This window comes from Piliocolobus tephrosceles, chromosome 18, assembly GCF_002776525.5.
Source record: "Piliocolobus tephrosceles isolate RC106 chromosome 18, ASM277652v3, whole genome shotgun sequence".
Classification (NCBI taxonomy): domain Eukaryota; kingdom Metazoa; phylum Chordata; class Mammalia; order Primates; family Cercopithecidae; genus Piliocolobus; species Piliocolobus tephrosceles.
This window is the reverse complement of record NC_045451.1, coordinates 60,506,916-60,529,107: the sequence shown is the minus strand read 5'-3', so window position 1 is coordinate 60,529,107 and position 22,192 is coordinate 60,506,916. Positions and strand designations below refer to the sequence as shown.

Here is a 22,192-nt window from a genome sequence, read left to right as displayed (position 1 = left end):
CTCTAAACCCCTTTACTATGCTGTACTTATCCCAACAGGTTGATTTGAATGCTTCGGAAGCTCAGCCTTTTCCTTCCAGTGATGTGGGATCCCAGGTCATTCTAGAGCTAAAGCCCTACTGATCAGTAGCCCCTTCCCCACCATGCTTAATCTGCATTCTTACTGCACAGGCCTTGCTGCTCCCAGCTGGCCCTGCTGCCTGAGTGCTAGTGCCTTGTGTTCTGTTGAAGGTACCCCAGGCTGCACAGCATGGTCGTCCGCTGCTATCTTCTCATCCAGCAGTACTCTGAGGCTCTGATGGCTCTCACCACCATGGCGTCACTCCGAGACCACAGCACACCAGAAACACTCAGCATTATGGATGACCTCATCAGCTCCCCAGGCAAAAACAAAAGTGGGAGGGGACACATGCTCATTATCAGGGTGCCCTCGGTGCAGCTGGCGATGTTAGCCAAGGAGCGGCTACAGGAGGTGCGCGACAAACTGGGTCTGCAGTATCGGTTCGAGATCATCCTTGGGAACCCGGCCACTGAACTCAGTGTTGCAACTCACTTTGTGGCGCGATTAAAGGTTAGCACTGGACAGACATTTCTCCTTTAAAATACCATTTGTTTCTCTTTTCTAGGAATCCTACATAGGTGGCTCAGGGGCCTGAGTTTAATAGATTTTTACACGTGTGTAAATTTGATTTCCATGACAGTGATAAGGCTCAATGAAGGGACATACTCACTTTCTTAATTAGAACCAATTTGTAAAGATTGCCCAGCCCCTTTATAGCAGGTGCATGCAGTTGGTCTTCCATGCTCTCCAACTGCAGGTGCAAAAAATGAGATGACCCAGGCCCCACGCAGTGGCTCAAGCCTGTAATCCCAGCACTTTGGGAGGCCGAGACGGGTGGATCACGAGGTCAGGAGATCGAGACCATCCTGGCTAACACAGTGAAACCCCGTCTCTACTAAAAAAGTACAAAAAACTAGCGAAGTGGCGGGCGCCTGTAGTCCCAGCTACTCCGGAGGCTGAGGCAGGAGAATGGCGTAAACCCGGGAGGCAGAGCTTGCAGTGAGCCGAGATCCAGCCACTGCACTCCAGCCTGGGCGACAGAGCGAGACCGCCTCTCAACAAAAAAAAAAAAAAATGAGATGACCCAATTTGACCCCATGTTTATTGGCCTTGTACAAGATGCATGTAGCCCACGGCCATCTGTTTTCTCAGAAAAAAAGGTAAGCTGTCCTCTCAGACCTTTGGTGGGGGTAACGCTTTAAGTATCCTCAACTCACTAATTCTTTTCTGTTCATCTAGCCTGTCTGTGAGCTCATGTCTAGAGTCGGTAAAGTATTGTTTCATCTTAGTTCTCAGAACTGTTCCTGGCCCTCTTGCATGTGGAATCCTCAACAGTTTGTTGTTTCTTTGTACTTGCTTTGACCCTCAGCCCCAAGGCTTTGGCTGGACTGAGACTTCGCCAGGCACCCTACAGAAGGATTTAGTGCATGACTGAGTCCCTCACTGCTCCCGCTGCACGGCCAGTGACTGACTGCTTCTCCCCTTCCTCTCCTGTCAGGCATCAGGGTGGGAGGAGTAGAACCTCAACCAACTAACCTAACTCGGTTTTTCTGGGCCTACAATCCAGTGGGGCCTAGCCATTAGAAAACATTTAATCAAATATCCACCTACAAGTCGCTGTGGAACTGAGCTAGTTTCTGTATGTCTGAGTTAGACCAACTTGTATCTGCACCCTATACATTAAATACTGAGCTAAACTGGGTTAAGGAAAATTTGGTTCAGCACAGATTTTATGAAAAGAAGGCACACAGTCTTGGGGGAATTTGCATTTTCACCCTGGGCTGCGGTTTCCCATCTGCAAAATGAGAGAATTGGGCTGTCTAATCTCTCAGAGTTCTACTTTGGGGATATTTATTTAGTGTTCAAAAATTGTTCTGGAGATGTAAATCTTCTTGTGTTCAGTTAGCTAACCTAAATTAAATAATCCAAAATGCAGACAAAATATCTTGTGTTAGCTTGATAAGCAACTGGAACAAATAAAATTGTCCAAAAAATAGAAACTCCTATATTTAGAAGTTGTAACATTTATGTTTCATATGTACACATTCACGATTTTATGTTATAGTCATAGACTACATTACAGTGGAATTCCTAGGATGAATAACAAAACTCCAGAAACGCTTCTTATAGTATAATTCATGGAGACATGAATTACAGGCTTGAGAGTATTTGAATATTGCTAATGATGAAGAATTTGGAAAGGCGGACAATCAGCAGCACCATGCTGAGTCTCCCACACCTGTTGCCAGAGATTACCTAAAATGCACGTGAGGCTGCTGGGTCTTCTCCTGGGCTCTGGGCTCTGTTGACACTGATTAAGTGAAGCTACTTACAGAGTCTTCAGCCATGTGTTCAGAAGGGCCAGTCACTAAGTCAGTATAAATCAGTCTGTCCTAAATAATTTACCCCTCTGGACCACTGTTGGAAAACCACAGTCAAGGCCTGAGGTTCTTCATCTGGCTGCTAGCTCATCAGAATCACCTGCAGGGCTTTCAAAGGGCGATTAGTTGAGGATCCCTGTGCCCTAAACGAAGGGGGCCTCAAGTTGTTACTTCTCAAGGCAGTGTTACTTCCTCAATTGGTATGAGTAGCTGCCAGGCAACAAGTAAGCATGAGAGAGTCCTATATTCTGGCCGTTGTGATGGCTCATGTCTGTAGTCCCAGCTACTTGGGAGCCTGAGGCAGGAGGACTGCTTGAGCCCAGGAATTTGAGGCTGCAGTGAACTATGATCCCACCACTGCACTCCAGCCTGTGCAACATAGTGAGACCCTGTCTCTTAAAAATATATAAAAATAAACAAGTCCCAAATTCTCAAATTCGCTGGATCACATCAGTCCTTTTTACACTCTGTATTTGTGTGGAAGTAAAAATATGAGATCATGTTGGGATGTTCACATCCTAAGCAAGACTGAATTGTCAAGTAGATTCTGGTTCACTCATTTATTTCTAAGTTACCAACCTCCTTCACCATTTTCAGGATGGCAAGATTGTGCCTATTATATCTACTTTTTGGTATAATCCAACACTACTTCTATTATGTGATCTTATTTTTGTGCTTACCCCTAATTATCCTATTATGTATTGTGGTTAACTTATACTGATGGCCGGGCGCGGTGGCTCAAGCCTGTAATCCCAGCACTTTGGGAGGCCGAGACGGGCGGATCACAAGGTCAGGAGATCGAGACCATCCTGGCTAACACGGTGAAACCCCGTCTCTACTAAAAATACAAAAAACTAGCCGGGCGAGGTGGCGGGCGCCTGTAGTCCCAGCTACTCCAGAGGCTGAGGCAGGAGAATGGCGTAAACCCGGGAGGCGGAGCTTGCAGTGAGCTGAGATCCGGCCACTGCACTCCAGCCCGGGTGACAGAGCAAGGCTCCGTCTCAAAAAAAAAAAAAAACTTATACTGATGATGACCCCTTGGAAGGATACAGTTTAAGCCAGTTCCTCCAGAAGGCAGGTGAAGCTTTCATTAGATATCCTTGGTCTCAAGCCTCATATTATCCTTGAACTCAATGATCACCCCATCTTTTGTGTTAAGTGCTTCTGCAATAAAATCATCTTGTGGGCCTGATTGATGCACAGTAGAACCGTAGCCGTCAGTCATCAGAAGTAGCAATGTAACGGAAAAGCATTTTATAGTGGGTTTGGCTAGCTGTGGTTGGTCAAGAGTAAAAGTGAGATTTGACTACTAATCTTCTGAAAATAAATATCCTCATATAGACCAGGAGCAGTAGCTCATGCCTATAATCCCAGCACTTTGGGAGACCGAGGTGGGCAGATCGCTTGAGGTCAGAATTTCAAGACCAGCTTGGCCAACATGGCAAAACCCCATCTCTACTAAAAATACAAAAATTAGCCAGGTGTGGTGGCCGGCATCTGTAATCGCAGCTACTCAGGAGGCTGAGGCAGGAGAGTTGCTTGAACTGGAGAGGCGGAGGTCGCCATGAGCCAGGATTGCACTATTGCACTCCAGCCTGGGTGACAGAGTGAGACCCTGTCTCCAAAAAAAAAAAAAAGGTCCTCCTACAGTAAAACATTTTAGCTGTTATTCCATCAATATAACCTGACCTCTTCCTGGTAAAGCCATGACCTATATGGAGATAGTTCTGGGAGATAAAACACATTCGGGGGAAGCCCCGTGTCAGGGATACCGTGCATCCAGCGTGATAAAACACATTCAGGGGAAGCCCCGTGTCAGGGATACCGTGCATCCAGTGTGATAAAACACATTCAGGGGAAGCCCCGTGTCAGGGATACCATGCATCCAGTGTGAAGGTGATTGGTAAAGTGGTTTCTGTTCCAGAATGGTTTGCTTTAAATGACGCAGTGTTATGGTTCCCCTTGACATGAAATGGTATGGAAAATTAAATTTTTATAGAGCATTTTTCTTCTAGTATTAAAAAAATCGTTTTGACACATTGATTTTTCTAAAACACGGAAAGTCTGTGAAACTTGTGAACAGTTACGTAGGTTCCCTATTTCCCCTTAGTATGCACATATATAATAAAAGATTGGACAACAAGTAAAAGCCTAAGAATGGTTAAGCTGCTTCCAGTTTTACAAATTATAGAAATTTTATTTGAAGTGATTGTGGGAATGTTTATTACTAAAGACTGGCTTTTCTTTATTGAGCCTTTTATAGGCATCAACAAATCATCAATCAAACCCTATTATCTTTTGCCTGGTGACTTTCTTTCAATCCCATTTTGTGCTTAGTAAAGGAAGTACCAGTCTATTTTAAAATAAAATTGTATGCTTTACTGGCCAGGTGTAGTGGCTCACACCTGTCCACGGTACTCCAGCCTTGGCAACAGAGCAAGACTCCGTCTCAAAAAACAAAAAAAGTTGTATGCATTACTTAACACCTTGCTTCTTAGTCTTTTCCCCTAAAGCATTATCAGAAATGTCTGTTCATTGCTTATAATAACTCCTGCTAGAAAGGTAATAAAAAGGATAGGTACATGCTACACACTTAATGAAAAGTAGTAGAAACCACCTTATCTACTTAAGAGATGGTCATTTTTCTTTCTGTTCTAAAATACACACATCGGTAAGATCATTTTACTTCTGAATATTTTTCAAATTGGTAGGATTACTTTTCATTGATATATTCATGTTTTCAAGATTGGTGTTCCATTTATTAAAGATACATGTGTCTACTTATATGTGTGTTTATATGAAAAATTGATACTTATTATTTGAGAAACCATGAGCAAATTACATTACTCCTCCAAATGAGGGGCATTTTCATTTTGTTGTTTTTTTCTCAATCCAGGTCTGGTTATATTTTTAGTCTTCTTGAAAGAGATTGTTTCAAGGCCCTAAGCCAATAATTGCCTGTTAGTTATTTTAAAAGCCAGTAAAGCAAGAAGGAGGGAAAATAACTATCAAGAGTGGTTCATTGTTTTCATTATTTTCTTGGTGAAATGTCTGTTTTAATGGAATTCTGAGATTCTTTTCTGAGTCATTCACAACTGAAACTGTCTTTTTCAGTCTTCCAATCCCAAGAATTTCTCCAATATGTGAAGAAAGTATATTTAAGTGCCTTGATTCAGGTAGTTTAGCCAGGATTTCTGTAAGGTTTCCATCACTAGTGGGATATTTCACATTGTATGTGTTTTTGGCTTGTGTTACTAATGCCTGAGGTATACCAGCATCTCCCATTTTATCCTACTGAGATAAAAAACTACAGCCCTCCTTCCTGCAGAAGTGCCTTGTATATGCGATGTAGTTGCAATTAAAATACACATACATACACATATATAAACACTTAGTGGAGTCATTTTAAAGCACAGTATGTCTGAAATCTGGACTTAGAAACCTGTAAAAAAGAAACTTAAATGAGAGTTTTAATTTTAACATATGGGTCTCTTGCTATAGAGTTGGAGAGGAAGTGAACCAGAAGAGTGGATCCCTCGGACATACCAAGATTTAGACGGTCTGCCTTGTATTGTGATATTAACTGGCAAAGATCCTCTTGGAGAAACCTTTCCCAGGTACAATTTCAATAATTAATTCCATTTTTCATCAGTTGCCCAGCTGAACTGATGATTAAAACTTGGCTGATCGCCCAGTCATTTCCTTTGTTTTTCAGGTAATGAGAAGAGGATCGTTTTATGCAGGGATATAATACATACAGTCATACAACCTTCTTTTATTCTTTTTTTTTAGCTTTCCAGAGAGCATCCAGTAATTTTGGGAACAGGTGATAGCCACATTTGAGAAATGTCAGAGAGGCAGGGAGGAAAAGCAGGATTTTTTTTTTTTTGATAAAGTGCTTTGTCTTTGTTAATCTGCTATTCCTACGCCCCTCAAGGATCTAGACTCCGTAGACTGCAGGGCAACAACCATAAAAGCATTAGTTGAATGCTTACTGTGCGTGTCAGGCAGCGTCCTGAATGCCTTACCTGTATTCAGTCCTTACAACCACCATATGCGCCCGACACTACTATCCACTCTTTTTATATTCGAAGAAAATGAAGCACAGAGAAATGAAGGTCATAACAGCTGGGAGGTGGCAGAGCTGAGGTTTCGGTCAAGGCTCACCTGGCACTGAAACCTAGGATTTTAACTGCTGTGTGCTGCATCTAGATCACCAGGCACACATACACATTGCGTGCTTGGCCAGATGGACTCACCAACACCACAATTACTTTTGTTCAGGTCTTTGAAGTACTGTGACCTCCGGTTAATTGACTCAAGCTATTTAACTCGCACGGCCTTGGAGCAAGAGGTGGGTCTGGCATGCTGCTATGTCTCTAAAGAGGTCATCCGGGGACCCACTGTTGCCCTGGACCTCAGCGGGAAGGAGCAGGAGAGAGCTGCTGTCAGTGAGAATGACTCCGATGAGCTGCTCATCGACCTGGAGCGGCCCCAGAGCAACAGCAGCGCCGTCACAGGGACCTCCGGTCAGTACTTTCTTTTCTCTTTCATGGCGTGAGAGACATGAGTCAGGAGGTGTGTAGGAATGTAGAAGGCAGAGGCATTTACTGACACCCCGACAGCCTTCAGAGGAGCCTTCAGGACTGGCATCCTCTCCAGACCCAGCTCCGGGGGGTGACGCTTGGAAAACATGACTGTTGAACAGTCACAAAATACTTTTCTGGGTAAACATTTAAGGAAGAGCTTGCTAACAGGCTAAAAACAACTCTATCAACCCTAGCCTGTACCATTTTCCCTAGGCTTTTCTACCCTTCATCGTCTCATGGTTACTATGCATCTCATATTTGCACAAAGGCCCTGTTTTTCTCCCAGGTCCTGAAGCTGTAAGTTTGTGCTAAATGGCTTAGTACTTGGCACAAAATGTTTCCTTGAATGTGAATGAATGAACAAATGAGTGAATGAATGGCTTTTCTAAACAGTTAACAGCAAGCATTGTATGGTGAGGGCTCCTCTGGGGCCAGTGTGGATGTGAACGCCCACCCTGCAGCCTGCCGGCCCCTGTCTTGCAGCATTACTGCAGGTCTGTGGCAGTGCCTGGCATGAATTTTCTTCGGATAAATTGTATTACAGCAAATGCAGCACTCTTTCCATTTTTTCTGATTATGAAAGTAATAAAGCTTAATGCAGAAAACATGGAAATGTTGGCCGGGAGCAGTGGGCCTGTAATCCTAGCACTTTGGGAGGCCAAGGCAGGTGGATCACCTGAGGTCAGGAGTTTGAGACCAGCCTGGCCATTCTGGGCGACAAGAGGAGAATTCTGTCAAAAAAAGAAAAAAAAAGGATAAAAAGAGAAAGAGGCCGGGCGCAGTGGCTCAAGCCTGTAATCCCAGCACTTTGGGAGGCCGAGACGGGCGGATCACGAGGTCAGGAGATCAAGACCATCCTGGCTAACACGGTGAAACCCCGTCTCTACTAAAAAATATAAAAAACTAGCCGGGCGAGGTGGCAGGCGCCTATAGTCCCAGCTACTCGGGAGGCTGAGGCAGGAGAATGGCGTGAACCCGGGAGGCGGAGCTTGCAGTGAGCTGAGATCCGGCCACTGCACTCCAGCCCGGGCGACAGAGCGAGACTCCGTCTCAAAAAAAAAAAAAAAAAAGAGAAAGAAAAGAAAAGGAAAAAATGTTAACAAAGTACAGAGAATTCTGAGATTAAAAATGAAACACATTCCCCCTCCTTCTCCCCTTAGCCCCCCTCCTTTTTTGTGTGTGGGGGACAGAGTTTCTTGTCGCCCAGGCTGGAGTACAGTGGCACAGTCTCGGCTTACTGCAACCTCCGCCTCCTGGGTTCAAGTGATTCTCCTGCCTCAGCCTCCTGAGTAGCTGGGAATACAGGCGCCCACCACCACGCCCAGCTAACTTTTGTATTTTTACTAGAGATGAGGTTTCACCGTATTGGCCAGGCTGGTCTCAAACCCCTGACCTGAGGTGATCCACGCGCCTCAGCCTCCCAAAGTGCTGGGATTATAGACGTGACCCACCGCGCCCAGCCCCTCACCCTTTTTTTGAACTATCATTGAGATCCATCACTCTGATATGCGAACATACAATTTTGTCCAAAAGCAGCACTGGTCTTCCTGTCCATTCTGGCAGCAGCTGTTGGATGGCTCTGGGCAGGAATGGAAGAGGAGGGGTCTGTAGGGTTTGCTGTTGATAGTGACCCTCAGCCTGGAGGAGCTGGAGCTGCCCTGCTCCCACACACGTGCGGCTGCTCCCCCAGCCAGGGGTTAGGGCTGACCTTGTGGACCACTCTACCTGCCTCAACCCCACCGCAACAGGCTCCCCAGTTTTCTCTCTCAGCAGAGAGGGGCTCTGCTGAACTCACAAAGGTGTTTGCCCTTGGCTGCTTTGTCCCTCCCTACAGGCCATGCTCACGACACAGAGCACAGTGACCCCAGCCATGGCTGACTCGGAGGGTGACGGGGAGGTTTGCTGCCCAGAACGCACAGTGCTGTGGGGGGAAGGCAAGCTCTCCCCCAAGGCGGAGAGACACAGGCAGCCGAGCCAGTGAAGGGGCGAGTTTTAATCACGTCTTGTTGATGGCTGTTCTTTCAGGATCTCCCAAGGTTGGGATTCGACCTCCATGTCTGGGCAGCTTTAGTTGAGTTTGGGCCTTTAGTTGAGTTTTTGGTTTGTCTTTAAACCAAAGAGTGGCTGGTCTATCAGGAGGACACACAGACTTGAAAGGAACTGGCCAAATGCGTGGGGCTGCTTTAGGGAAAAGCCACCAGCCTTGGAGTCGTGTGTGTCTACACCCGCTTTGCGCGAAGGCATTCCCCACCCTAGCTTGGGAGTCCGTGGAAGGGGCTGCAGTCCAGGGAGCTGATCTGAAGCCAGAGGCATGAGGCCCTCAGCCCCTAGAAGGAAGCCAGTGCTGCCAGGACAGGACTTGAATGTGGAGCCTGTGTTGGGTGGGGCCCTGGGAGGAATCAGAAGGCAGACCCAAACCAGGTCATATGAGGAGCCTTTAGTAGTGGGACTGTTTACTAAGATGTGAACAGAACTTGGAAAAGGAGCAAGAGGTGTGCTGTGCTGGGGGGTGGTTAACCCCAGGGAGCCCTGGCCATCGTGGGCCTGACACAGGGAGGGGCGGGAGCACCTCTCCAGACCTGAGCTGCAGCCCACAGTAGAGAAAGGTGGTCCACCCCTGGTGGCTATGCAAGGGGAAGCCAGGGAAGCAGCACCCCATCTCCTGCTGGTGACTCCCATTGGCCAAACCCACTGAGAAGCCAGGGCAAGGAAGCAACATGGAGCAGTGTGCAGAGCAGCAAAGGGAAGATTTCTTGCTCAGGGTCTGCAGCCATAGAGCCGAGCCCAGTGTCCACTGCTCTCCCGGCCTTTGCCTCCTTCCCAGAGCTGCCAGGAGCCTGAGAGCACACACCTTAGATCAGTAACAGTGCTGCTGTGGGGTGGGTTCTGTCTGTTCTCTCAACAGGTTCCATCGTGGAGAATGGAGTGAGCTCTTCCAGCACAGCTGACAAGTCCCAGAAGCAGTCCCTGACCCCCAGCTTCCAGAGCCCAGCCACTAGTCTGGGCCTGGATGAAGGGGTCTCTGCCAGCTCAGCTGGAGCCGGAGCCGGGGAGACTCTGAAGCAGGAGTGTGACTCCCTGGGCCCCCAGATGGCGAGCAGCACCACCTCCAAGCCGCCATCGTCGTCCTCAGGACCCAGGACCCTCCCATGGCAGGGAGAGCCCATCAGAGGCTGCCGGGGCCCGCATGCAGCCCTGCCACCAGTGGTGATCCTATCCAAAGCAGCCTACAGCCTCCTAGGCTCCCAGAAGAGTGGCAAGCTGCCATCCTCCTCATCCCTGCTGCCCCATGCCGACGTGGCCTGGGTGAGCTCCCTGCGGCCGCTCCTGAACAAGGACATGAGCAGCGAGGAGCAGTCCCTCTACTACAGGCAGTGGACCTCGGCCCGGCAGCACCACGCTGACTACAGCAACCAGCTGGACCCAGCCTCTGGCACCCGAAACTTCCACCCCCGGCGGCTCCTGCTGACAGGGCCCCCACAGGTAGGGCCAAGCCAGCCTGGGCCGTTTCTTAGGCCGGGGTTGGCACATCTTCCCCAAGAAGTAGAAGCCAGAGAACCTCTTGGGGGTGGAGCAGGTGTGACAGAGCAAGGAGGACCTCATTCAGGCCTCTCAGGCAGGAGACTGCAAAGCCAAGGTGTGAAATCTCTTAATCTCTTTTCCTCCCCTCTCTTCCCCACCTCTACTCCTCCCCAATTAAAACTCTTTCCGTTAGGTGGGAAAGACAGGCTCCTATTTACAGTTCCTCAGGATCCTCTTCCGCATGCTCATCAGGCTCCTGGAGGTGGATGTGTATGATGAGGAGGAGATCAACACCGGTGAGTGCTGAGCCCAAGGACTGGGCAGAGGGGCAAGAGACAAAGACATTGAACCGCAAATCCCGGGAACTTGCTTTTGGCTTCTGGGATTTCTACAGTACCTAACCTGCAGTTATTGGGAGGCTAACGATAATGTGCCCAAGGCCAGGCATGGTGGCTCACGCCGCTCATCTCAGCACTTTGGGAGGCCAAGGCGGGCAGATCACCTGAGATCAGGAGTTCAAGACCAGCCTGGGCAACATGGTGAAACCCCATCTCTACTGAAAATACAAAAATTAGCCAACCATGGTGGTACACACCTGTAATCCCAGCTACTCAGAAGGCTAAGGCAGGACAATCACTTGAACCCACCAGGCGGGTTGCAGTGAGCCAAGATCATGTCACTGCACTCCATCCTAGGTGATGGAGTGAGACTTTGTCTCAAAAAAAAAAAAAAAAAAAATGAAAAAAATGTGTCCAGCAAATAGTTCTGAGTAAACTGTAGCCTTTTTTAGCTCACTGAGGTCAGGGATGGTGTATTCTACTTTTGGCGTCCTCTCTACAATGTCCTGTGAGGTGCTGGGCAAAAAGGCATTTTTGTTTTTGTTTTTAATTTAAGTTCTGGGATACATGTGCTGAACGTGCAGGTTACATAGCTGTACATGTGTGCCATGGTGGTTTGCTGCACCTACCAACCCGTCATCTATGTTTTAAGCCCCGCATGCATTAGGTATTTGTCCTAATGCTCTCCCTCCCCTTGCCCCTCACCCATCGTGTGTGTGTGTGTTATCTTCCCATCCTGTGTCCATGTGTTCTCATTGTTCAACTCCCACTTATGAGCGAGAACATGCGGTGTTTGGTTTTCTGTTCCTGTGTTAGTTTGCTGAGGAGGATGATTTCCAGCTTCCTCCATGTCCCTGCAAAGTACATGAACTCATTATTTTTTATGGCTGCAAAAAAAAAAAAAAAAAAAGGCATTTTATAAAGGCTTCTTAGGTAGATTAATTGCCTGGATGGTTAACTGTTGTAAAATTCCAGTTGTAGTATTCAACTGCTTAAGGATCCAGGGCATATTTACATTCTGGATACTAGTCCTTTGTTGACTGGTCAGAGTATGTCTTATATTTTACCCATAGGCTCTGAGTGAAGGCACGGGATTACTATAATGAGATGAAAACTTCTTATATGTAGAACTGAATGCTGGCACCACAAACAAAACATCTGCACTAAGACATGGGCAGGTGCTTGATCAGGCTGTGCGAGCCAGTGGGCATACCAAGACCACTCCAGCTGTCTTCCCCAGCTGGCACCAGGGAGGTGATTCCACTCTGCAGCTAAGAGCAGTGTGGCTCGGCTGGGCGTGGTGCAGTGGCTCACGCCTGTAATCCCAGCACTTTGGGAGGCTGAGGTCAGGAGTTCGAGACCAACATGGTAAAACCCCGTCTCTACTATAAATACAAAAATTAGCCAGGCGTGATGGTGTGTGCCTGTAATCCCAGCTACTTGGGAGGCTGAGGCACAGAATTGTTTGAACCCAAGAGGCAGAGTTTGCAGTGAGTTGAGATCACGCCACTGCACTCCAGCCGGGATGACAGAGACTGTCTAAAAAAAAAAAAAAAAAGAAAACAAGAAGAACAGTGTGACTTGTCAAAACTGTGGCTTCACATCTCCAACCAGTCTGACTGTGCTGGCAGGGAACTGTGGGAAGTAGAAGCAACCAGGTGGAAGTTCTTTGCAAGCCTCTCAAAGATGAGTCTGGAATAGGGAAAGCCCTTGGCATCATCTACCAAATTAGCTCTTGGAGATCTCACTTCACTTGTTTTACCTAAATAGGTGAACCTGTTCCATGACCAGCCCAAGAAATTAGTTTAGTGCTGAGTAAGAGTAGGTAAAAGCCTTATTTAACCACTTTTTTATGGCTTCAGGCCTGTTTCCATTTCTCATCAATTCACATACATGATTTCAGACACACACACGTAAATTCATCCTCCCATCTACATCTCCTTGTTTTTTTCCCCAGCACCAGATTGTCAGGCCCACGAGGTTGGCCTCAAAACACCCCAAGGCCCCCGGAAAGAGCTGAGCCAGAAGGGCAAAGCCAGAGCCAAGCAGACCGGGAGTCGAGGCCTGCCCTTCCTGCCAGCTTTCCCACCAGGCTCCCTGGCACCACAACAGAGTGATGCCTTTGACTTTTTCCCTCAGATCATGCTACAGTGATCTTGACTCTTGCTCTGTGCTGGTGGGCTGCGAGTCTGTTACAGCTCATTTGACCTTTGTAGTAAGAAACACTGTTTGCCTTTCTTCCTTCTCCCTCATTTTAGTGCAGGTTAATGCAATGGTGCTCTCAAGAGGCACAATGACATCTTTTCACAAACTAGACTAGGCTTCAAAGTGCAGACTTTAGTTCAGGGATATAAAAATAAATGTATTATATGTGTTAAAAGATATTAGCTGTACCTCCAATCTTTAGCCTTTTTTGGAAAGTTTCTTTTCTCCCTTTGAAAGTTGTCTTAAGCTACTTTTTTATCTTATACATTTTATTATTAATGATATTATATATATATATATATTTTTTTGTTAAAGATGGAGTTTCTGTCGTCCAGGCTGGAGTGCAGTGGTGTGATCTCAGCTCACTGCAACCCCTGCCTCCTGGGTTCAAGCAGTTCTCCTGCCTCAGCCTTCTGTGTAGCTGTGATTACAGGCTCACACCACCATGCCCGGCTGATTTTTGTATTTTTAGTAGAGATGAGGTTTCACCATGTTTTCCAGGCTGGTCTCAAACTCTGACCTCATGTGATTCACCCACCTTGGCCTCCCAAAGTGCTGAGATTACAGGTGTGTGCCACTGCACCTGGCCACTAATAAAAAATATAATCTGGGCCGGGCGCAGTAGCTCAAGCCTGTAATCTCAGCACTTTGGGAGGCCAAGGTGGGCGAATCACAAGGTCAGGAGATGGAGACCATCCTGGCTAACATGGTGAAACCCCGTCTCTACTAAAACTACAAAAAAATTAGCTGGGTATGGTGGCAGGAGCCTGTAGTCCCAGCTACTCAGGAGGCTGAGGCAGGGGAACAGCGTGAACCCGGGAGGTGGAGCTTTCAGTGAGCCGAGATCGCGCCACTGCAGTCCAGCCTGGGTGACAGATAAAGACTCCATTTCAAAAAAAAAAAAAAAAAAAATATATATATATATATATGTGTGTGTGTGTGTGTGTGTGTGTGTGTGTGTGTAATGTTAGACACCAGCTGTGTGCCTGCAACTGTCTTGGCACTTTATTATTATTTTTGAGATGGAGTCTCGCTCTGTCACCCAGGCTGGAGTGCACTGGCATGATCTCGGCTCACTGCAACCTCTGCTTCTCGAGTTCAGGCAATTCTCCTGCTTCAGCCTCCCAAGTAGCTGGGATTAAAGGCGTGCACCACCAAGCCCAGCTAATTTTTTGTATTTTTAGTAGAGACAGGGTTTCACCACTTTGGCCAGACTGGTCTTGAACTCCTAGCCTTAGGTGATCCACCTGCCTCGGCCTCCTAAAGTACTGGGATTACAGGTGTGAGCCACTGCACCTGGCCAATAATAAAAAATATCTATTAGACACCAGCTGTGTGCCTGCGACTGTCAGAGCCCTTTATTTTATTTATTTATTTATTTTTTGAGAGAGACTCTTACTCTGTCACCCAGGCTGGAGTACAGTGGCACGATCTCAACTTACTGCAACCTCCGCCTCTGGGGTTCAAGTGATTCTCCTGCCTCAGCCTCCCAAGTAGCTGGGATTACAGACACGCGCCACTACGTCCAGCCAATTTTTGGTATTTTTGGTAGACATGGGATTCCACCATGTTGGCCAGGCTGGTCTCGAATTCCTGACCTCAAATGATTTGCCTGCCTCGGCCTCTCAAAGTGCTAGGATTACAGGAGGGAGCCACCATGCCCAGCCTGTCTTGGTACTTTAAATGTACCATCTCTGGCTGGGCAGGGTGGCTCACACCTGTAATCCCTATGCTTTGGGAGGCCGAGGTGGGAGGATGGCTTGAGGCCAGAAGTTTGAGATCAGGCCTGGGCAGCAGAGAGACCCCATCTCTCACAAAAAAATTTAAAACTCTATCCAAGTGTGATGGTACACGCCTGCAATCCTAGCTACTCAGGAAGCTGCAGTGGGAGGATTCCTTGAGCCCAGGAATTCAAGGTTGCAGTGAGCTTATCTAGCCTGAGTGACAGAGTGAGATCCTGTCTCCCCGCCAAAAAAAAAAAAAAAAGAAAAGAAAAGGGTCTGCTGTGGTGGCTCACACCTGCAATCCCAGCACTTTGGGAGGCTGAGGCAGGAGGCTTGCTTGAGCCCAGCAGTTCAAGACCAGCCTAGGCAATACAGTAAGACCCTGTCTCTACAAAAACGTTAGCTGGGCATGGTGGCACGTGCCTGTAGTCCCAACTACTCAAGAGGCTGAGGTGGGAATCCCAGGTGGTTGAGGCTGCATTAAAGCTTACAATAATCTGGGGACTCAGGGTTAAGGACAGTGCCTGAAGGTGTGACATTGCAAGGGGCAGGGCCAGGATTCACACCCACATCTACTGGCTCTCAGCTGTGACTGCACAGTGGAACACTCTGAGGAGCCTTAAACAATATGACTGGTTCCTGAGCATCAGACATTCTGACTGAACTATTTCTGGGACGTGTGGCCTGAGTGTGTGAATTTTTACCAGCTCCTCAGCTGATTCTAATGTGCAGAAGACATTGGGAATTTTGCTCAGTGCATCCTGAAATCTCTTGGGTGTCAGTATATTAATACCCCACAGCTAAAAATCTCAAGACAGAAGTAAGATCACCCAAAATGAAATGTTTAAGGAAATTTGGCCTGGTGGAGACTAGGTTATCTTACAGATGCCAGAGTTTGTGAATTGGGTCTGCAGAGACGAATGCTGGGGGCCAGTGAGGGCAAATGTTCCTCTCAGCATGGGTGTGAACAGTTCTGCCTCCTCTACTGGGAGAGGGGAGCTCATTTTTCAGAAATGCCTTTGTCCACCCATCTGGGCTCTACGTCCCATAAAAGCCATTCTCTCTGACACATGTGGAAGAGGAAGGCCAGTCACCTGCTCTGCACACTTCCTTCTTGTCCTAGATCACAGTGAAAGCAGTGAAGTGAGCCAGTCAGAGGGAGAGCCCTGGCCTGACATCGAGAGCTTCAGTAAAATGCCTTTTGATGTCAGTGTGCATGACGCCAAGTACACTTTGATGAGCCTGGTGTATACTGAGAAGCTGGCAGGGGTCAAACAAGGTCAGTGAAATCAGAGCCAAGTTCACCCCCTTTCCGGGTCAAGGGGACACTAACTCCATCTCGCTTTTCTTTCACTCTTATGCAAATGATTTTTTAAATTTTCATATCTGTTTCTTAGGGCATAAATTACAGAATACATGGAAAAGTCATTTTGGGGGAAATGGGACTTTTCTTTCCAGGCACAGGGAAAACATGTTATCTCATGGGATGGCTTTTTGCCCCTTTATACACAGAAGTGATAAAGGAATCCAAAGTTGAAGAGCCCAGGAAACGGGAAACTGTGTCCATAATGCTGACTAAATATGCAGCCTACAACACCTTTCACCACTGTGACCAGTGCCGCCAGTACATGGACTTCACCTCGGCCTCCCAGGTACCGCCCCGCCCCCGCCCTCCCCTCGCCCTCTGTCACCCACTATGGATTTTGTATGGAAGGGTGGGGGGTGGAGGGATGAAAAATAGGGCCCCTAGTTTCAGGCCTCAGGTAAAGGATAGTTTACTCATACGAAGGAGCCACTCATTGGTGAGCAAAATGCATGAAGGCTGGGTGTGGTGGCTCACCCCGTAATCCCAGTACTGGGAGGCCGAGGTGGGTGCATCACCTGAGGTCAGAAGTTCGTGACCAGCCTGGCCAACATGGTGAAACCCCGTCTCTACTAAAAATACAAAAAATTAGCCGGGTGTGGTGGCACACGCCTGTAATCTCAGCTACTTGGGAGGCTGAGGCAGGAGAATCGCTTGAACCTGGAAGGTGGAGGCTACAGTGAGCCAAGATCTCACCACTGCACTCCAGCCTGGGTGACAGACTGAGACTCGGTCTCAAAAACAAACAAACAAACAAACAATGCATGAAGCGATAACTAAATGAATGTTGGGTTTCTTTGGATTGTGGGAGGGAGAGAAGGCAGCTTGGCTTTAGTATCTTGAATTACTTCAAATGATTACATGTGTCATGTTTAGGTTAGGAAGTAGCAGAGATGTTTCTTTGCATCCAGATATTACAGTATATTTGATAAAAGAGTTTCCCCCTCTTCCCTTTGGATCCCTGACTAAAATGGCACTATTATCTCAGATTCACAGGGTGTGCGCTTTGAGCTATGATTCTAACAGGTCTGTTGATTTGCACCAACCTAATCATATTCACACCTGTGTGTGGTGGCCCGGCCAGTGGAGTCGGTTTGTTTTATGCAGTGAGAACTGAGACATAGGAATGCAGAACATGGGCCAGTAACCCTTAGTATGTGGCTTCCTTTTGGTTAGTGCATCTTTAAGCACAAAAGATGGAAAGGTAACATATGATAGTAATATCCAGAGCTTACTTCCCCCAATCCATCTTTATTTTTGTGACTTGGCTCTGAACACACAGAAACAACTCCTGCTTCTGGTAGGCCATACTGACTCCCCTAAACCTGTTTCTGCTCTTCAGGGCCAGGTCGTCACCCTTTTCCCACATCTCATCCTGAAATACAAATGAGTACTAGAAGAGAGATGCTTTAAAAAACTGATCGAATCATTCTGCCCTTCTAATACAAGTTACCTATTATATCCCATTTGTTTTCTTGGTGTTACTGAAAACTTTTGGTGGGCTGCTTTGAAATAAGCTCTTAAAAGCTTTATAGAAGACCCAAGTCCCCTGGTCTACAGATTATAGGTTTTTAGAAAATCTCTTTACTAGAAACCCTCTATTCATAAAGTTTGTGTGACTACCGTACTAAGTAGTATATTCTCACATTTCTGAGGCAGAACTAGAATTAAGGGAAGAAGTGTAATGTTATTTTTCTATGAAATATAGTATTTCGGTTAAAACCATTGGGAAACCTACTTCGATTCTAGTTGCTGATGAAAATTGATGGTATCCTTTTATTAAGCCAAATCTTATCCACATTAAAAGCGTGAAAAGACCTATTATATAATTATTCACTGAGACAGGTTACTGAAAAAACATGAACTCTCCAGCACTTTAAATGTAGGTTAGATTTATATTTGGCTTCGGTGAGTCCAATGGTCTCTTTTCTGAAACCAGAGTTCTGGGCTAAATGATTGAACCTCTTCAGCATCCACTGTAGCCAGGAAAGATGGGGCTGGAGAGGCATTTTAATGTCAAACCTGATATTTAGAAAGCTCATATTCATTTGACCTGACCTGCACAGAGCAGAAGTGTTTCCCTCCGATTAACAGGGGACCTTTGGGAATGCATACAGAGCAGGACATCCCACAGGTATATCTGACCTCTGCATAAGATGGAGCAGTTGTGGCTCTGACAGCATAAAGAATGCAATGCCAGGCAACAAGTACTTCTCCCACTGAGGCTATGCAGGTGCAAGATGGCGGGCTGCCATGTCAATGGCAGCTCTTAAATGAAGTGTTTGCCTTATCAACCTTTTAGATGTGGCTGCTCACAGCCTGGTCTGGTGGCACTTACCAGTTCATGTTAGTTTCCCTCTCTTAATAACAACCTGAAGGAGTGGCCTGGAAGTTTGGAAACAGTGGGCTTACTTACGTTCCCTCCCTTTCTTCTTTGCAAATATAGATGTCTGACTCCACCCTTCATGCCTTCACATTCTCTTCCTCTATGCTGGGAGAAGAGGTTCAGCTCTATTTCATCATTCCCAAATCCAAAGAGAGTCATTTTGTCTTCAGCAAGCAGGGCAAGCACCTGGAGAGCATGCGGCTGCCCCTGGTTTCAGACAAGGTGGGTGAGAGCATCTGGACTGCCAGGCACCAGACCTAGTTCTCTAAGTGTCCTCAATCTAGAGGCTTTAATTTCATCTGTTTTTTCCCCTTTCGGCAGAATTTGAATGCAGTCAAGAGTCCTATTTTCACTCCTTCCAGTGGTCGACATGAGCACGGACTCCTAAACCTTTTCCACGCCATGGAGGGCATCAGCCACCTTCACCTCCTCGTGGTCAAAGAGTATGAGATGCCTCTGTACCGCAAGTACTGGCCCAACCACATCATGCTGGTGCTTCCCGGCATGTTCAATAATGCAGGCGTGGGTAAGGGGCCCCCCTGGGATGGGGAGAAGGGCTTCGAAAATAAACTGAGCTCCATTCCCCTGGCATGAAAGTTTCAGATTCCCCTGCCTCTAGAAATTGTCCTGCCCTCCTCACCTCTTTGAAAAAAAATAGTCTTTTGACTCTTCCTTGAATTTGAGTTTTCTTTTTCCCCTTATCTGCAGTTTTGCAGAATTAACTCTGAGGACTGATAATTAAGGAAGAAGTCACTGGTATACGGAGCACCCTGGGAAAGTTTGGGATTCTTCCCTGTATAGGCTGCAAATGTTCCTGAGCTGAGCACTGTGGAGCAGAAATGTAACCATGAGAAAAAAGATGGTCTAAGGGAGAGGCAGGGTTAGTGGTTCACCCAGATCAGGAGGGGCCCCTAGGTCATCTCATCTTTAAGGCATGTAGCAAGTTCTAGGGGGCTGCTGTACAACCAGGGATCTGGAAGCATTGTTACTGCCTATGACACAGGAATGTGCCTGAAAGAAGTCTTCCTGCTTTCCCCCTGGGGTTTAACAGCAATGCGCTGATTTCTCAAAGGGGGCCAGTGCTTGTATGTATGACAGAGCTGTGGAGACTGGAGCTGTGGAGACTGGAGATGTGAGAATGCCTTCATTTTCCTTTCTCAGGCAGGACATCTCTAACCGAATCCAGTGTTTTAGAGCTGTGCTCTTCTGGACACTTCTTGCACTGTAGTTCTAAACAGTTTTGCCCATCTGCTCCTGTGGGTTGCCTCAGTGCCAAGTCAGGAGCTGCTTGTTCCCATTTTAAAGAGAAGTAATAACACCCAGCCTAGAGCTGGACTGGAGGGCAGATAAGACCTGAGTAGTTTCCTTGAACCTACATGTTTCTTCTCTCCAGGGTCTCCTCTTTCTCCACTGTCTCTCAACTTGGCCTCTGCCTCTCCCTTCCTTCTTAGGTCTCTCCATTTCTTGTTCCTTTCTATGCCTTTTCATGTCCTTCGACTTCAAACAGCCTTAATATATGGGCTTAATATATTTTCAAAAATGGTTTTGTTTTGAATATAATTGTGTTTGTCACTTTATATCAAATGAATTAAGGCTTCTGTATATTTCTGTTCCTTCAGCCTCCCCAAAACCACCTAACTCATACTAACTGAAGCCTTTTTCTATATGAATATGACCTCCTTCTGTGCCTGCCTGATCCTCAGGAGAAAGTTTTCTCATCCTAGATCTGACCAAACTGTATAGTACTAGTTCTGCCATTTTTGCAATAATCTGGGGAGAAAGAAGCCAACACACATATGCAAATGAAATATACAAACTATTATTTTTATTTTTGGTAAAAATCACATAACATAAAATTTACTGCCTTGGCCAGGTGCAATAGCTTACGCCTGTAATCACAGCACTTTGGGAGGCCGAGGTAGATGGATCACCTGAGGTCAGGAGCTTGAGACCAGCCTGGCCAACATGGTGAAACCCCATCTCTACTAAAAATACAAAAAAAAAAAAAAAATAGCTGGGCGTGGGGGTGTGCGCCTGTAATTCTAGCTACTCAGGAGTCTGAGGCAGGAGAATCACTTGAACCCAGGAGGTGGTGGTAACAGTGAGCCAAGAACATGCCATTGCACTCCAGCCTGAGCAACAAGAGTGAAATTCTGTCTCAAAACAAACAAACAAAAAAACCACGTACTGCCTTAATACTTCTAAAGTATTAAAGTTCAGATTACAACATTCTTATTGTAATAAGAATTATTACAACAGTCTTACAACATTCACATTGTTGTAAGACTGATTGCCAGAACTCTTTTCACCTTGTGAAACAGAAACTCCCCCATTCCCTCCCTCCCCTCAGCGCCTGGCAGCCACCATTCTCCTGTCTCTAAGTGCAATGATACAGTATCTGTCCTGTAGTGACTGACTGGCTTATCTCACTTAGCATGTCCTCAAGGTTCATCCATGTTGTAGCATGTGTTAGAATTCCCTTCCTTCTTAAAGGCTGGATAATATTCCATTTTATGTATCTACTCCATTTTATCCATTCATCTGTCAGTGGACACTTGGGCTGCTCCCACCTTATGGCTATTGTGCATCATGCTTTTATGAACACAGGTATAAAAATATCTGAGACCCTTCTTTCACTTCTTCTAGGTATATATCTAGAAGTGAGATTGCTAGATCATATGGTAATTCTATTTTTAACTTTCTGAAGAATGACCATACTGTTTTCCATAGTGGCTGCACCATTTTACCTTCCCACCAACAGTGCACAGGGATTCTAATTTCTTCACATCCTCACCAACACTTTTTTTTTTAGGTGTTTTGCATTGTGATTTTGTTTTGCATTCCCCTAATGATTAGTAATATTGAACATCATTTTGTGTGCTTGTTAGCCATCTGTGTATCTTCCTTGAAGACTTGTCTCCAAAGTCCTTTGTTGATTTTTCAACGGAATTATTTTGTTGTTGTTGAGTTGTAGCAGTTTTTAAAAAATATATTCTGGGTATTAACAGCTTATCAGATATACTCTTTGTAAAGATTTTCTCCTAGCCAGGTGCAGCGGCTCACACCTGTAATCCAAGCACTTTGGGAGGCCAAGGCGGGGCAGATCATCTGAGATCGGCAGTTCAAGACCAGTGTGACCAACATGGAGAAACCCCGTCTCTACTAAAAATACAAAATTAGCCTGGCATGGTGGTGCTTGCCTGTAATCCCAGCTACTTAGGAGGCTGAGGCAGGATAATCACTTGAACCAGGGAGGTGGAGGTTGCGGTGAGCTGAGATCATACTGCTGCACTCCAGCCTGGGCAACAAGAGCGAAACTCCGTCTCAAAAAAAAAAATTTTTCTCCCATTCCATGGATTGCCTTTTACTCTATTATTTGATGAAGTCCAGTTTGTCTATTTTTTCTTAGCTTTTGTTTTTGATATCATATGTAAGAGATCACTATCAAATTCAATGTCACAAGGCCTTCCCCTACGTTTTCTTCTAAATGATGTATAGTTCTAGCTTTTATGTCTAGGTCTTTGATCCATTTTGAGTTAATTTTTATGTAGGGTCTAAGGTAAGGATTCAACTTCATTCTTTTGCATGTGACTATCAGGTTTTCCCAGCACCATTTTTTTTTTT

General features: G+C 46.3%; 1 protein-coding gene across 1 annotated transcript in view; it reads left to right on the top strand.

Moving 5' to 3' along the window:
* Positions 1-22,192, top strand: part of GREB1L (GREB1 like retinoic acid receptor coactivator) — a 301,032-nt gene that overhangs the window by 264,691 nt on the left and 14,149 nt on the right. The window contains exons 19-27 of the mRNA XM_026456017.1: positions 231-570; positions 5,943-6,058; positions 6,726-6,970; positions 9,936-10,513; positions 10,746-10,848; positions 15,943-16,098; positions 16,332-16,471; positions 18,629-18,790; positions 18,890-19,094. Of these exons, the coding sequence (XP_026311802.1) occupies positions 231-570; positions 5,943-6,058; positions 6,726-6,970; positions 9,936-10,513; positions 10,746-10,848; positions 15,943-16,098; positions 16,332-16,471; positions 18,629-18,790; positions 18,890-19,094 (2,045 nt within the window). The remainder of the gene's footprint in view (positions 1-230; positions 571-5,942; positions 6,059-6,725; positions 6,971-9,935; positions 10,514-10,745; positions 10,849-15,942; positions 16,099-16,331; positions 16,472-18,628; positions 18,791-18,889; positions 19,095-22,192) is intronic.